At 56.9% G+C, this 15,698-nt stretch overlaps 1 protein-coding gene across 5 annotated transcripts in view; it reads right to left on the reverse strand.

Annotated features, from left to right (window-relative positions):
• Positions 1 to 1,349: 1,349 nt before the first annotated feature.
• Positions 1,350 to 15,698, reverse strand: part of LOC105486647 (MIER family member 2) — a 36,968-nt gene continuing 22,619 nt past the window's right edge. For 4 of the 5 annotated variants that reach the window (XM_071087266.1, XM_011749616.3, XM_024794266.2 and 1 more), the window contains 7 exons: positions 7,556 to 7,707; positions 7,085 to 7,166; positions 6,910 to 7,004; positions 3,564 to 3,688; positions 3,340 to 3,428; positions 1,874 to 2,291; positions 1,350 to 1,490 (listed from right to left, as the gene is read on the reverse strand). In XM_071087266.1, coding sequence (XP_070943367.1) covers positions 1,469 to 1,490; positions 1,874 to 2,291; positions 3,340 to 3,428; positions 3,564 to 3,688; positions 6,910 to 7,004; positions 7,085 to 7,166; positions 7,556 to 7,707 — 983 coding nt within the window. In that variant the 3' untranslated portion in view covers positions 1,350 to 1,468. The remainder of the gene's footprint in view (positions 1,491 to 1,873; positions 2,292 to 3,339; positions 3,429 to 3,563; positions 3,689 to 6,909; positions 7,005 to 7,084; positions 7,167 to 7,555; positions 7,708 to 15,698) is intronic. The other variant, XM_071087267.1, reaches the window with a different exon arrangement.

A 15,698-nucleotide genomic window follows, 5' to 3' on the forward strand; every position in this document is an offset into this window, starting at 1 on the left:
GGACATGGAGCCCACCACGTCATGCCCCCACTGCACCCCCTCGCCTCTGTGGCTCACAACTTATCCCGGATCCTCCAACAGACATGCAGGCCCCCAAGTGAGATGACAGGGACACCTGCCGCCCCCAGCCCCCACCCAACCCACCACCAGGCACCCCTGGCGCCCCCAGCCCCCACCCAACCCACCACCAGGCACCCCGGGCGCCCCCAGCCCCCACCCAACCCACCACCAGGCACCCCGGGCGCCCCCAGCCCCCACCCAACCCACCACCAGGCACCCCGGGCACCCCCAGCCCCCACCCAACCCACCACCAGGCACCCCGGGCGCCCCCAGCCCCCACCCAACCCACCACCAGGCACCCCGGGCTTCAAATCAAGTTTAATAAATAAAACAGCAAGGGGGGGTTCAAGGCAGTTATCACTTCACAGTGTGGTCCTTGGTGGGGTGAGGGATGGTCGAGTCCAACTCAGAAAGGGGCTCGAGCACAGGAGGCTGGACGACGCCCGGGGCAGGGCACGCCGCGGCCCACGGAGGACCCCACGCCAACGTGTAAACAGAAACAGAAACGGACAAGGGGTCGGGGAAGAGGGACCAGGACTCCAAGCCATCTTGCTGGGAAGCTTCCCACAGAAGGAAGACCTGCAGGGCTGGGGAAACAGGCTGGAGTCCGGCCCCTGCACGGCCGGCAGGGCCAGCTCCTCTCGAGGCTCCCTGCCTTGGTACCAGGGGAGGACAGCAAAGGGGGTGTAAGTCACCTGTCTCCTCAAACCCACGCCTGGGGTTGCTGAGGGGCCCCCACCCCAATCGCTCAGGATCGGGAACAGGGATGGAGGGAAGAGGCAGGTGGGGGTGTAAAGTGCGGCTTTTCCTGAAGTGGAGACGATGGGGTGGGAGGGGAGGCCGGGCTGGGGGCCGGACAGCGAGGTATATGGCTCTGTGCCCCACGGGGTTGGCACTGAGTAGCAGCTGCCCACGACCCCCAGGGCTGGGGCAGCCCGCGGCCCTGCCAGGTGTGGAGAGACAGAGCCAAGCAGGGAGCGGAGGGTGCCCCGGCGGAGGCTGCTGGTGCGGGGTGGGGCGTCCTGCCCGTCTCCCCGCCGGGGCAGTGACACCTTCCCTCGCCTCTGCGGGCTGGAAGGGACGAGGCGGCCGGCTCTGCCCCGCGTCCCAAAGGCCGGGTCTTTTCTGTCCACGGCTGCCTGACGGATCCCATGTGCAGGCAGCAGCCTGGACCCGGGTGGCAGTGCCGGGCGCTGACGGCGTTGTGTGTGGCTCTGGGTCCAGTCTGCACGGCCGGGGCAACGGCGCACGGCCCAGCCACCTCACACCAGTCCTGACGTGTTCAGAAGCAGAGGAAGTGCCACCCCAAGGCCCGGGGCGGGGGAAGGGGTCAGGAAGACTGACAGAGGCGGGCCCAGCGGCAGTGCCAAGTCCAGTGTGGGCCGCGCACGCCGCCCGCGGCCAGGAGTCAGCAGGTCATCACATTACAGCTGCAGGGAAGAGACCGAGAGAGACGCGGGGTGTCAGGGTGGCCCCACATGCCTGCACAGCCCACTGCTGAGCGCTGGACTCGAGACTCCCAGCCTTGCCTCCCCGACAACCTACGGCGGCAGGGCCCGGGTGCTCTGGGGGGAGCTCGTGGCTGGAGCAGGGGTGGGAGAGCCTGGCACCTGCCCCTATTTGTGGAGCATGTGGACCACACGAATGTATTCTCCAGTCAGAAAATACATGCAAGTCAAGAACAACCCTAAAGCAGCCCCGAGAGCCGCTCGTGGAGCCGCACTGTCCTTGGGGCAAACCCTCAGCGCAGCCTGAGGGCTGGGGGGACCTCACTGGAGTGTCGGGGAAGCTCCGGGCATGGGGTGGCACTCACTGTGACAGGGGCTCCGAGTGTAGCCCGGGGGCCGGGCACGTGGGGTGGGCGGCCAGGAAGGGGTTCACGTCCCCAATGCCAATGAGTCCAAACTCGGTGACCGACAAAGCCACCTGCGCAGGGGCCACAGTCCCCTCCGGGTCCCCGCTCAGGTCCACACGGCTGGAGATGAGAGGCAGCTCCTCGGGCAGGGCGAAGTCCACAGCCAGCCTTGGGCCGGCGTCTGCCTCCGGAGCGACGACAGCCGGCGGGTACGAGGCCGGGTCGGCCAGGGCCGGAGGCTGACGGGACGGGGGTCCGGCGGGGGGCTCGTCCGGCTGCTGGAAGGAACAGGGCCCCGGCTCCGAGGACGGGAGGCCATCCGAGGCCACCGCAGGCTCACCGAGACCACCGGCCGTGCCATCCACACTCAGTGGGTCTGTGAAGAGAATGCAACAGAGGGTGGGGCCGCCCACAGGCACCAGGCTGCGGCCATGCCACTCCTGTGCCAGCTCCTGCCAACCCCGCTGGGCCCAGCAAAGCCTGTGGATCCTCCCTAAAAAACCTCTGCACACACACAGAAGAACCAGTCACCCGGAAACCTGTGAGCCCCCAGGTTAAAGACCCCAGTTTTAGAAGGTCATAAAATCAACCGAGTGGGTCACAGCCCACATCCGTGACACCAGAGCAGACTACAAGAGACAAGGGTGTGAGCAAGGCCTGGGGCACTGCGAGGGTCCACACAGCGTCTGGGGAAGTTCCGTCCCACACGCAGCACACGGGGCCGCACCATCCCACGCACAGGGGCCGCACCGTCCCACGCACAGGGGCCGCACCGTCCCACACGCAGCACACGGGGCCGCACCGTCCCACACGCAGCACATGGGGCCGCACCGTCCCACACGCAGCCGCACCACAGTTCCAGGAAGCAGCAGAGGGGGACGCCCTTGAGCAAACAAACCACGGAGACAACCAGATTCTGGAAATGGGGTGACCCTCCCAGCCTCAACCATCTAAACGCAGAGCCAGCAGCAAAGGACCCTGCCGTGATGGCATCAGACACAGTGGGAAAATCCCACCCGAGGCCCTCGTGTGCTCCGTCACGGCCTCAGGTGCAAGACGCTGGCGACGGCTCCGGACACCCTGCCCTTCCTGAGTGTCCTGATGGCTGGGGCTAAGTCCCCACCCTGGGGCAGGCAGGCCCTCCCAGGAGACTAAGGCCTGATATGTACCCCAACCTCAGCATGCGGGGCACCCCTCCAGCAAGCCCAGAGGGTAAGCACAATCCCTGCCCGCCCTCCCTTCTCCCAGCGAGGTGTGCAGAGCGGCATCCACATCACCTGGCTGGCCCTCCACCACCCAGACGCCCACTCCTGGTGACGGCTGGCCCAGCACAGGGCACCAGCGAGGAGAGGCTCCACCTGGCCTCACTCACAGGCCCCAGACCCACGGCCGCCCCCAGGGCAGGAGACACTCCCCAGCCTCACCTGTACGCATCCCAGTCGGGGTGTCCTGCTCCGGGCGCGGACGGCCAGGGCCATCGGGGTCGCTGCCATCCAGGTCCTGGTCTGCGTCCCTGTGGGGAGAGGGCACCATGAGGGGCAGCAGAGAGGACGGACGCCCCCACCCAGGAGGTGCTGCCCAGGCACCCGCGTGCCCACCCCCGGCGGGGTGGCCGCCCATCGTTACTGCCGGGGAGCGCTGCACGCACGTGGTTCCGGACGGGACGTACTTCCTCCGGCCCAGCCGTGTCTGCTGGGCGAAGTAGTCGTAGCGCTCCGACTTCTTCCACAGGTAGTAGTACTCAACACACTCACCCACAGACCGTGTGCGCACCTGTGGGGAGGGGTCAGGCGCCATCTGTCCCCCACTGCCCAGCCCCTGCCCCTGCCCCACCATCCCAGGATGACTCCTGGGACTCCGGGACAGCACGGAAGGGGCACAGCACCCACCACTCTCAGATAACGCAAGACCCCCCGACCCATGACCCTACTCAGGCCCACAGGCTACGCCCACCACGGGGAACGGGGGCTTGGAGCACCGTGGCACTGCCTCCTGTTTCAAGCCCCCTCAGAACCCCCCAGCTCCTGGCCGGAGACCCCTCTTTCCCTTCTGTAGCATCAGCCACACACACGGACCCTCCAGGCCGTCTACTGCTCACCCACCCTGTCCCAGACCATGAGCCCCAGGCCGGTCACGTCCACCTCATCCACCTGCTTCTCACAGGCCCGGGGTGGCAGTGGGAGTGACAGTGGGAGTGGGAGTGACAGCCCCGGGTCCACAGACTCCTGGACAGACCCCCGCCCCGGGAGGAAGAGGCACAAGCCCGCAGCGCCGGCTTTCCCGCTGAGCACATCCCTCCAGGCCCAGCAGATGCTTCCCAAGTGCACAGAAACCACCACAGAAGGACACACGGGTTCTGTGAACCCCAGACTCAAAATTCACAACGTAACACATAAAGGCCAAAACCACACGCACGTAAGGCTTCAGGGAGACGAGAAGGAGCACACGGCGAGTGCATTCCGCGTGGCAGGCGGTACAGAGCTGGGCGCACACCTGGCCACACCTCCAGCGTCTCCACCCGGGAGGCTCGTTCCCCAGTGACCCTGAGGCTGTGGCCACCGCGGGTGATGGCGGAAAAGCCCCCCCTCACCTGGACACGCTCTGGGCCAACAAACCCACGGCCACCCAGAACGAGGGTGCCCCGTGCTCACCGCTGCAAGAACAACATGGGGTCCTGCCTGGGGGTGAGACCGAGACAACCTCTCTGGAGGGCAAACCTCAAATGCACGTCAGGAGGGAGCTGTTCTGCGAAGGGCCAGCCTGAAATACGCACTGGCTCCCTGTCCCGTTCCAGAGAACAGGCTGACCAACGTGTGCTGGCTACACACAGCCCCTCATGGCTGGGCCAGGACCTGCCCGCAGCTCCAGAAACACGGCCCGGAGATATAGAAACATGGTCCGGAGCCATAGAAACACAGCCCGGAGATATAGAAACACGGCCCAGAGCCATAGAAACACGGCCCGGAGATAGAGAAACACGGCCCGGAGCTCCAGAAACACGGCCCGGAGATAGAGAAACACGGTCCGGAGCTAGAGAAACACGGCCCGGAGCTCCAGAAACACGGCCTGGAGATATAGAAACACGGCCCGGAGCTCCAGAAACACGGCCCGGAGATACACAAACACGGTCCGGAGCCATAGAAACACGGCCGGGAGCTCCAGAAACACGGCCTGGAGCTCCAGAAACACGGGCTGGAGATATAGAAACACGGCCCGGAGATATAGAAACATGGCCCAGAGCCACAGAAACATGGCCCGGAGCCACAGAAACACGGCCCGGAGCCACAGAAACACGGCCTGGAGATATAGAAACACGGCCCGGAGATATAGAAACACGGCCCGGAGATATAGAAACACGGCCCGGAGCTCCAGAAACACGGCCCGGAGATATAGAAACACGGCCTGGAGATACAGAAACACGGCTCAGAGCCATAGAAACACGGCCCGGAGATATAGAAACACAGCCCGGAGCCATAGAAACACGGCCCGGAGCCATAGAAACACGGCCCAGAGATATAGAAACACGGCCCGGAGCCATAGAAACACGGCCCGGAGATATAGAAACACGGCCCGGAGATATAGAAACACGGCCCGGAGATATAGAAACACGGCCCGGAGATACAGAAACACGGCCCGGAGCCATAGAAACACGGCCCGGAGATATAGAAACACGGCCCGGAGATATAGAAACACGGCCCGGAGATATAGAAACACGGCCCGGAGCCATAGAAACACAGCCCGGAGATATAGAAACACGGCCCGGAGATATAGAAACACGGCCCGGAGCCACAGAAACACGGCCTGGAGCTCCAGAAACACAGCCTGGAGCTCCAGAAACACGGCCCAGAGATATAGAAACACGGCCCGGAGATATAGAAACATGGCCCGGAGATACAGAAACACGGCCCGGAGCCATAGAAACACGGCCCGGAGATAGAGAAACACGGCCCGGAGCCACAGAAACACGGCCCGCAGCTCCAGAAACATGGCCTGGAGATAGAGAAACACGGCCTGGAGATATAGAAACTGACAGGGGCTCGAGTGTAGCCTGGGAGCACCACACTCCGGCCACACCTCCCCTAGCTGTCTCCAATCCAAACACCACGCGGTGCTGCAGTCTGACAAGGACAGTCCACGGCTCCTGTGCACGGCACCACACAGTCACTTGAGCAACGTCCTGGGCCGTGCCACCAGCCCCGGGCAGGCACCTCCTCACTCCAGCCCTTCAGTGGAAGACATCGGGCCCCAAACGGAGCACGGCCCCAGGACACAAGGCAGACGCAAGGCTCAGCAACGAGCAGGCCCAGCCCACTGGTCCTGAAGGGGCTCAGTGCCCAAGCGGGGCATGGACAGAGGCGGGGAAGCCACCGCTCAGAGCCACGGGAAGGTTTTCCGCCTCAGATGTCTGACTGCCAAGAGGCTGGCTGGCAAGTTATCGCTCAAGAAGCCGCAGAGCAGAGGGCGCTGCTGCAGCCACGCAGAGACCCAGAGGATGTGGGGAAGGTCTGGGGGGGCAGAAGGCCCCGGCGCTCGGCAGCACCTGCCTGCCGTGAGGGTGTGTCCCGGGTGGCAGAAGGACCTGGGTCCCTGGAGAAGGGAACAGGAGACCCCTGGTCCCCAGGGGTCAGGGGTTCTGCTGTGGGGTCAGTGCTGGACACTGAGACAGCAGGCTCTGCTCAGAGGACACAGACATGAAGATGAGGTGCCCAGGGCCCCGGGCTGGAATGTGAGGCAGAAACTACTGAGTTCAGCTTTCGCCACATTCTTTCCCAAAACCAGAGCCTTGTTCTTGCGGGGACGGGAAAGGGGCCCCAAGAAGGCAGCAGAGTCAACTACAGAAGACAGCAATGGGCGTGCGGTGAGGAGGCAGACACGGGACACGGGACACGAGGCCTCCAGTCGGCCGTGTGCTGTGTGCCTCCGACCCTGAGCCCCTCCCCAGATCAAGCAGCCCCTGGTGGAGCCTGGCAGCAGGAGGGCAGCGGAGTCCGCACCTTGTTGGCCTGGATCAGGTGAAAGTTCTTTCCGTGCACGCGGAAGCCATGCTCAAAGTTCCTGCACTCCTCTTCACTCCAAGCACAGAGCCCATCTGCAAAAACGGCCGGGGAGACGGGTCAGCAGTGCCCAGGGTGGGGCCGCAGTGGAAGAAGGGCCCAGGCCACTGCTCACCTCGGATCACCTTCACGTTGAACCGCAGCCTTCGCAGGGCCTCCTCCACGTTGAAGTTGCATTTCACCAACTCGTACAGCGCCTGGGGAGAGGATGTGGTGGTTACTCCCATGAGCACAGCCCAGGAGCCGACAGCAAGAACTGTCTGTACCACTCAGGGAGTGGCATCAAGGGCCGTCCACACCACCCTCCTGAGCACTGTCAAGGCCACCGATACCTCTATGCAGGGAGTGACATCAGGGGTGTCTACACCCCCCGCAGAGACACCCGGAGGCGTCTACACCTCCTCCCCGATACGTGGTTTTAACTGGTCCCCTCCCAACCTGAGTAGCTGTTCCAGTGCCCAGGCCTCCGCACACCTGACCCCTGCCCTCCCTTCTGCCCTGCCTGGCCCCTGGAGGCACTGGGGTGTGAGCGCTGGCCCACGCCGCTGCAGCCCTCAGCCCCCGTCCCCGGCACGGCAGCCCCCACCTGCTCACTGTCTTTCACGGCTTCTCCCTCCGGGAGCTGGGGCCCAGCCATCTCCTGCCAACGCCGCTTCACCGCCCTGTACAGGAACTCCTCCACCTCCCTCTCGGGGAGGACGCTGGGGTCCCAGAGCAGCTGGTCTTCATTCTCGTAGACTGCACAAGCAGAGGGCAAAGGTCACGTTGCAGGAACCCAGCCTGCACCCACACACGCGAGGACACGCGGAGCCGCCAGCTCAGCCCCTGTGACAGGGAGGAGGCACCGTCCCGGCCTCCCTTTCCCCAGCCCCGGCCGCCATCGCTGTGCTCCTCCTGGGCTGGGCGCTGCTGCGCTCGTGGGTCCAGAGCAGGCTCCGGGCGCCGCACACGTGGCCTGAGTCCCAGCGACCGCGTGCGGGGAGCCGCGAGCGGCCAGCAGGGGGCGCGATCCAGCCCCGGGCTCAGAGGAAGCTGCGGGCGCCTAGACCGGGGCAGGGGAATCCGAGCAAGGGCTCCGCAGACGCGGCTGTGAGCAGCGAGCCCAGGGAGGTGAGGCTGGCTTCGGGCTGCACAGCTACACCAGCCACCGAAACGCAGAGGCCTGAGGGAGCGGCCGGGAGACTGAGACTCGGGTCCCATGGACAAGCGGCGGCCCCCACAGACACCGCCGCGCTCTAACCCCGGGGCCTCAGGAGCCATGGCCAGAAGGTGCATCACCGCTGGGGAGACGTCCCGCCCCGGCAGCTGGTGCCGGTGGCAGATGTGCCCACAGAGGGGAGGAAAAGTCCACGACCTCAGATGCAATTGGCTTTCAGCAAAGGGAGGGACGCGGCCTCCAGCTGAGGGGAGGGACGTGACTGGGGACAAAGCAGGGAGAGCTCAGGGCCACGTCTGGCTCGAGTGCCAGCACCTCTCGATTATCCAGGAAAGAGACACAGGAACCCAAGCAAAGCAAACCAACAAATAAAAAACAAACAAAGTCAGCGCACAGGAAGAAAAGTGAACAACGCACTGGGGAAAACAGCTCCACACGGGAGAGTCTCCACGGCAGGGAGCTGACGCGGTAACTAGCTCCAGGTCGCTGCTGTGCCCCACCAAGCGGGGCCCACGGCCCCCATGAGGACAACGGGCAGACACCACAGCCACCCTTCTCCGTCTCCACAAACACCTGAGCCCTGCGTGGACCGAGGTGGTCTCCAAGAAAAGAGCAGACCGTCTCTCACGGCCTACCTCATCACCCACCCTCCCGTGAAGGGTGAAACACGGGAGAAAAACATTAACCGGATGTGAGGACTCAGGCCTGATCCCAGCACTTTGGGAGGCTGAAGTAGGAGGATCCGTTGAGGCCAGAGTTTGAGACCAGCACACTCCATCTCTACAAAAAATTTCAGAGGTAGCCAGGCACGTGGCACGTCTGTAGTCCCAGCTAAGGTGGGATGAGGCTAAGGTGAGACTGAGCCCAGGAGTCGAGGCTGCAATGAGCCATGATTGCGCCACTGCACTTCACCTCGGGCAACAGAGCAAGACCCTGTCTCAGAATAAAACAAGAAAACAAGGCCGGGCGCGGTGGCTCACGCCTGTAATACCAGCACTCTGGGAGGCTGAGGCGGGCGATCACCTGAGTTCAGGAGTTCGAGACCAGCCTGGCAAACATGAGGAAACCCCATCTCTACTAAAAATACAAAAATTAGCCGGGCGTGGTGGTGGGCACCTGTAAATTAGTTACTCAGGAGGCTGAGGCAGGAGAACTGCTTGACCCTGGGAGGCAGAGGTTACAGTGAGCCAAGATCGTGCCACTGCACTCCAGCCTGGGCGACAAGAGCGAGACTCCATCTCAAACAAACGAAACAAGAAAACATCAGACAACAAAACAGGTCTACACACAGCTGACGTTAACAGTCAGCAGACGAAGACTTCAGTCTAACTAGGATTAACACGTTAAGGAAATGGACAAAAAGCCGAAGGGTCTCAGCAGAAACTTGAAATTTATAGAACAGAATCTCAAGCACCTTCCAGGATTGGAAAATACAATACCCGAACGGACCCACCAAACAGCTTTTTCACCAGCAGCCTGAACACAGCACAAAGCAGAATTAGTGGAATCAAAAGGAAACCAATGTTTAGAAGACCAAAACGAAAGTCTAAAAAGAAAGAACACAGTTTAGGATAAGACAGTTAAGCAACCTCTAAGATACGTGGAAATGAGTCACAGAAAAAGGAAAGAATGAGGCAGCACAAAATCTGAAGAGATAATAGCCAACAATTCTTCAAAACTGATGACTGATACCAACCCACAGAGCCAGGAAACTCAGGATAAACACAAGCACACACAAAGATGTGTGCACGACTGATGCCAACCCACAGAGCCAGGAAACTCAGGATAAACACAAGCACACACAAAGATGTGTGCACAGGCACATCAGCGTCAAACTGGTAAAAAAATAAAATAAAATAAAAGGAAGGGAAAGGAAACAAAATTTAGCAGAGAAAAAGGGCACGATGACTTCAAAGGAAACAGTAAGACGGTCCTCTGACTTCTTAACAGAAACGACGACAGCCAAAAAGCAATGGAATGAAACTGTTCAAGTCTTGAAAGAAAAACACCCTGCAAACCTAGAAAAATATGCCCGTGAAAATATTCTTTAAAGAATGAAAGCAAAAATCCACTTTTCAGACATAGAAATGCGGAAAGAAAGCACAAGGGCTATTACCAAGGAAGTTCTCTGCGCTGAAGGAAACGATCCCAAATGGAAACTGGAGGAAATATGTGGATAAATACAAAGAATGTTCACTGTTCAAAACAACAATGTTATAATCTTGTGATATGTAGTTGGTTTTTTGTTTTTTTTTTTTTTGGAGACGGAGTCTTGCTCTGTTGCCCAGGCTGGAGTGCAGTGCTGTGATCTTGGCTCACTGCAACCTCCGTCTCCCAGGTTCACGCCATTCTCCTGCCTCAGCCTCCTCAGTAGCTGGGACTACAGGCGCCACCACCACGACCGGCTAATTTTTGTATTTTTAGTAGAGACAGGGTTTCACCATGTTGGCCAGGATGGTCTCAAACTCCTGACCTCAGGCAGTCTGCCCACCTCGGCCTCCCAAAGGGTTGGGATTACAGGTGTGAGCCACCGCGTCCGGCCGATATGTAGAATTAATAATAGCACAAAAGTCAGGGGACAGGTAAACTGAGTTAAACTGTTTCGTGCATTGTAGAGGAAATAGAATGTACTTATTTAAAGCTGTGAGACCCGGTGTGGTGGCTCACGCCTGTAATGTCAGCACTTTGGGAGGCTAAGGTCACTGGAGGTCAGGAGTTCAAGATCAGCATGGCCAACACGGTGAAACCTCATCTCTACTAAAAATACAAAAATTAGCTGGGGATAGTGGTATGTGCCTGTAGTCCCAGATACTTGGGAGGCTGAGGCAGGAGAATCACTTGAGCCCAGGAGGCGAAGGTTGCAGTGAGTCGAGACCACACCACTGCACTCCAGCCTGGGCGACAGAGCAAGACTCCACCTCAAAAAAAAAGTAGACTGTGATAAGTCAATAATTCATATTGTAACCTCTAGGATAAGCATTAAAACTTATAAGCTGAAACAGGAGGACAAAATAAAGCTATTTAATCCAAAAGAAGATATAAAAAAATTAAGAAACAAAGAACAGGCCAGGTGCAGTGGCTCACGCCCGTAATCCCAGCACACTGGGAGGCCGAGGTGGGCAGGTCACTTGAGGTCTAGAGATTGAGACCAGCCTGGCCAACATGGTGAAACACCATCGCTACTAAAAATACAAAAATTAGCTGGGCATGGTGGCGGGCGCCTGTAACCGCAGCTACTTGGGAGGCTGAGGTGGAAGAACTGCTTGAACCAGGGAGGTGGAGGCTGCAGTGAGATTACACCACTGCACTCCAGAGACTCCGCCTCAAAAACAAGATCTAAACATGTGCCATTTACAGAAAATACACTTCAAATATAGGAATCTAGAATGGTAAAACAAATGGGAAAAAACCACGCAAACACTAAACGAACAAAAAGCTGCCGTGGTCACACTGAGGGCAGATAAAGCACTTATTTTTGGTAAGTATCACTACAGACACATGTCACAATCGTAAAAGAAACAATTCGACACGAAGACAAAGCAATCTTAATGTGTGTATGCACCTAATAACAAAGCTGCGAAGTGAAGTAACAATGGACAGAATTAAAAAGAGGAAATAGACAATCCACAATCAGAGGTCACTAACAATCTTTCCGTAAATAGAACAAGCAGCCAAAAAAACTAAGTGAGAATACAGACGATGTGAACAACAATTACCCAACAGATCCATGGGAAATACGCGGACACCTGCACCCAACAACTGCACAACGCACATTCCTTTCAGACACGTAAAACATTTTCCAAGATAGATCAAATACTGGTCACAAAGCAAGGTGTAATCAATTTCAAAGACCTGAAATCACAGAGTATGTTTTCTGACCACAGTGCAATTCAATTAAAAATCAGTAAAAGAGCCGGGCGCAGTGGCTCACGCCTGTAATCCCAGCACTTTGGGAGGCCGAGGTGGATGGATCACCTGAGGTCTGGAGTTCGAGACCAGGCTGGCCAACATAGTGAAACCCCATCTCTACTAAAAATACAAAAATTAGCCAGGCGTGGTGGCAGGTGCCTGTAATTCCAGCTACTCAGGAGGCTGTGGCAGGAGAATCGCTTGAATCTGGGAGGCAGAGTTTCCAGTGAGTCAAAATTGCACCACTGCACTCCAGCCTGGGCAACAGAGTGAGACCCTGTCACACAAAAAAAGTAAAAAACAGAAATCCAGCAATAGAGAGACATGAACAAGGCTAAAGTTAGTTCTTTGTAAAGAGTAATACAATTGATAAAACTCTTTTTCTGTTTTTGTTTTTTTCTGAAATGGAATCTCGCTCTGTCGCCCAGGCTGGAGTGCAATGGAGTGATCTCGGCTCACTGCAACCTCCGCCTCCCGGGTTCAAGTGATTCTCCTGCCTCAGCCTCCTGAGTAGCTGGGATTACTGGTGCGCACTGATTTTTGTATTTTTACAATATTTTTACATGCTCAGCTAATTTTTGTATTTTTAGTAGAAACAGGGTTTCACCATGTTGGTCACGCTGTTCTCGAACTCCTGACCTGGTAATCCACCCGCCTCAGCCTCCCAAAGTGCTGGGATTACAGGCGTGGGCCACCACTCCCAGCCGCTTACATCTTAAAGAATAATTCCTCCAGAGGTTAGGAAAAAGGCACACTTCCAAACACATTCATGAAAGCGGCATAACTCTGGTACCAAAACCAGACACAGACAAATAAAAATAAAAGGACAGGCCAGTACCTCCTGAACATACATGCAAAAATCGTAAATGTGAGCACATCACACTGAGGAAGGAAGGCGTTAGATACCTATGTGCTGATTTCCATTAATCCAGGTGCTCACGGCGAGCACGTAATCACTGCCCCAGGGGAAATACAGCATTTTCATCAACCTATGAATAACTTGTTTCCGACGTCCACTCGAAGATGCCTAGTGCAGGCTGGGTGCAGTGGCTCATGAGAGTAACTCCAGCACTCTGGGGGACCGAGGCGGACAAATCACTTGAGGCCAGGAGTTTGAGACCAGCCTGGGCAACAAGATGAAACCTGGTCTCTACAAAATACACACACACAAACTTTTCTGGTGTGTGGTGGCACAAATCTGTCGCCCCAGCTCCTCAGGAGACTGCAGCACGAGAATCACTTGGGCCTGGGAACAGAGGCTGCAGTGAGCCAAGATCGCACCAGGGCACTCCAGCCTGGGTGACAGAGCAAGACTCTGTCTAAAAAATAAATAGATAAATAAATAAATAAAATTTAAATTTAAAAAAGATAAATAAAATTTAAATTAAAAAAAGATATATAAATAACATTTAAATTTTAAAAACTGTGTTATTGCAGGGGTTCCCAACCCCCAGACCACAGACCACTACTGGTCCACAGCCTGTTAGGAACTGGCCGCACAGCAGGAGGCGAGCAGCAGGCAAGCAGGTGAGCGGCGGGAGAGCGGGAGGTGAGCGGCGGGCGAGCCAGCGTCACTGCCTGACCTCCACCTCCTGTCAGACCAGTGGTGGCATCAGATCCTCATAGGAGCACAAATCCCACTGTGAACTGCACCCGCCAGGGCTGCAGGCTGTACACTCCTTACGAGAACCTAATGCCTCATGATCTGAAGTGGAACGGTTTCCTCCTGAAACCACGCCCCCTACTCCACCATCCGTGGAAAAACTGTCTTCCACGAAACCAGCCCCTGGTGCCAAACAAGGATGGGGACCACCGTCTCATTGAATCTACCTTATGGATTCATTCACGCTGAATTCACGGCCAGCAGCACCAGAGCTCACGCCTGAGTGGAGTTTCTCGAATTTTCTCTGAAAGGCACATCATAGCCTTCTTCCACTGAGGAACACCAGACAGAACGTCGGCACCACATTTAGGCGCCATGTTAAACCGTAAATTCGCCCACAGAAAGCACAACGATGTGGAAAATGGCATTAAGCACACGGCAGGAAAGGCGCTTGCTCGCAGTAAAAGGGCCAAGAGACGAGACAGAGCAGCACCTTGTCCCACCTCAGCTGGAAATACACTCAGGTAACTCACCTTCACTGCCACGCTACACACATCTGCTGGCACCTGACCATAAAAGTGTCGCGAGTTCTGATTTGAGGTTTCAAATACATTTTAGCAAGCAGGCAACTCGCCAGTACAGAATCCACAAATAATGAGGACTGAGTGCACGTGATACACAAACACGACAGAGAACACTTCACGGCCAGGCAGCGCGTTTATTCCACCGTGCAGTTAAATTAACGTTTGAAAATCAATGTATGGGCCAGGCACGGTGGCTCACGCCTGTAATCCCAGCGCTTTGGGAGGCCGAGGCGGGTGCATCACCTGAGGTCGGGAGCTTGAGACCAGCTTGGCTAACATGGTGAAACCCCATCTCTGCTAAAAATACAAAAATTAGCAAGGCGTGGTGGCTGGCACCTGTAATTCCAGTTACTCGGGAGGCTGAGGCAGGAGAACTGCTTGAGCCCAGGAGGCACAGGTTGCAGTGAGCTGAGATTACACCACTGCACTCCAGCCTGGGCAACAGAGCAAGACTCCACCTCAAAAAAAAAAAAAAAAAAAAAGATTAACACTTATCGGTTGCCAAAAACATAAGTTTTAATCTTAAAACTTACACAGATATGTGGCCAGGCGCAGTGGCTCATGCCTGTAATCCCAGCACTTTGGGAGGCCAAGGCAGGAGGATCACCTGAGGTCAGGAGTTCGAGACCAGCCTAACCAACATGGAGAAACTCCATCTCTGCTAAAAATACAAAATTAGACGAGTGTGGTGGTGCATGCCTGTAATCCCAGCTACTCAGGAGACCGAGGCAGGAGAATCGCTTAAACCTGGGAGACGGAGGTTGCAGTGGGCTCAGATCGCACCATTGCATTCCAGCCGGGGCAACAACAACGAAACTCCGCCTCAAAAAAAATAAATAAATAAGTAACTGATATAGATATGCAACGAAAACTTACAAAGTTGGAAGACCTGCACCACCTCGGACTTCCCTGTAAACCTGTAATAACTGAGACGATGGTGATGACTCGGGGTGAGACAAGAAACACCTACAGGCACCTTATCACAAACGCATCGCTGCAACTCAGTGGGGGAGGGAATGGGCTTTTGTTGTTTTTATTTTTGAGACGGAGTCTTGCTCTGTCACTCAAGCTGGAGTTCAGTGGTGTGATCTCAGTTCACTGCAACCTCCGCCTCCCAGGTTCAAGCGATTCTCCTGCCTCAGCTTCCCAAGTAGCTGGGATTACAGGTGGGCATCACCACTCCCGGCTAATTTTTGTATTTTTAGTAGAGACAAGGTTTTGCCATGTTGGCCAGGCTGGTTTCGAACTCCTGACCTCGGGTGATCCACACGCCTCAGCCTCCGTAAGTGCTGGGATTACAGGCGTGAGCCCCCGTGCCCAGCCACGGTCTTTTCAATATACGGTGCTAGAGCAACCACACAGCCACATGGAAAAAAACACCTAACCCTAACCCATACTTCACACCACCTCACGCCGCACGCCAAAATTTATTTACTTTTTATTTTTTTGAGACAGTCTCGCTCTGTGGCCCAGGCTG

This window comes from Macaca nemestrina, chromosome 20, assembly GCF_043159975.1.
Source record: "Macaca nemestrina isolate mMacNem1 chromosome 20, mMacNem.hap1, whole genome shotgun sequence".
Classification (NCBI taxonomy): domain Eukaryota; kingdom Metazoa; phylum Chordata; class Mammalia; order Primates; family Cercopithecidae; genus Macaca; species Macaca nemestrina.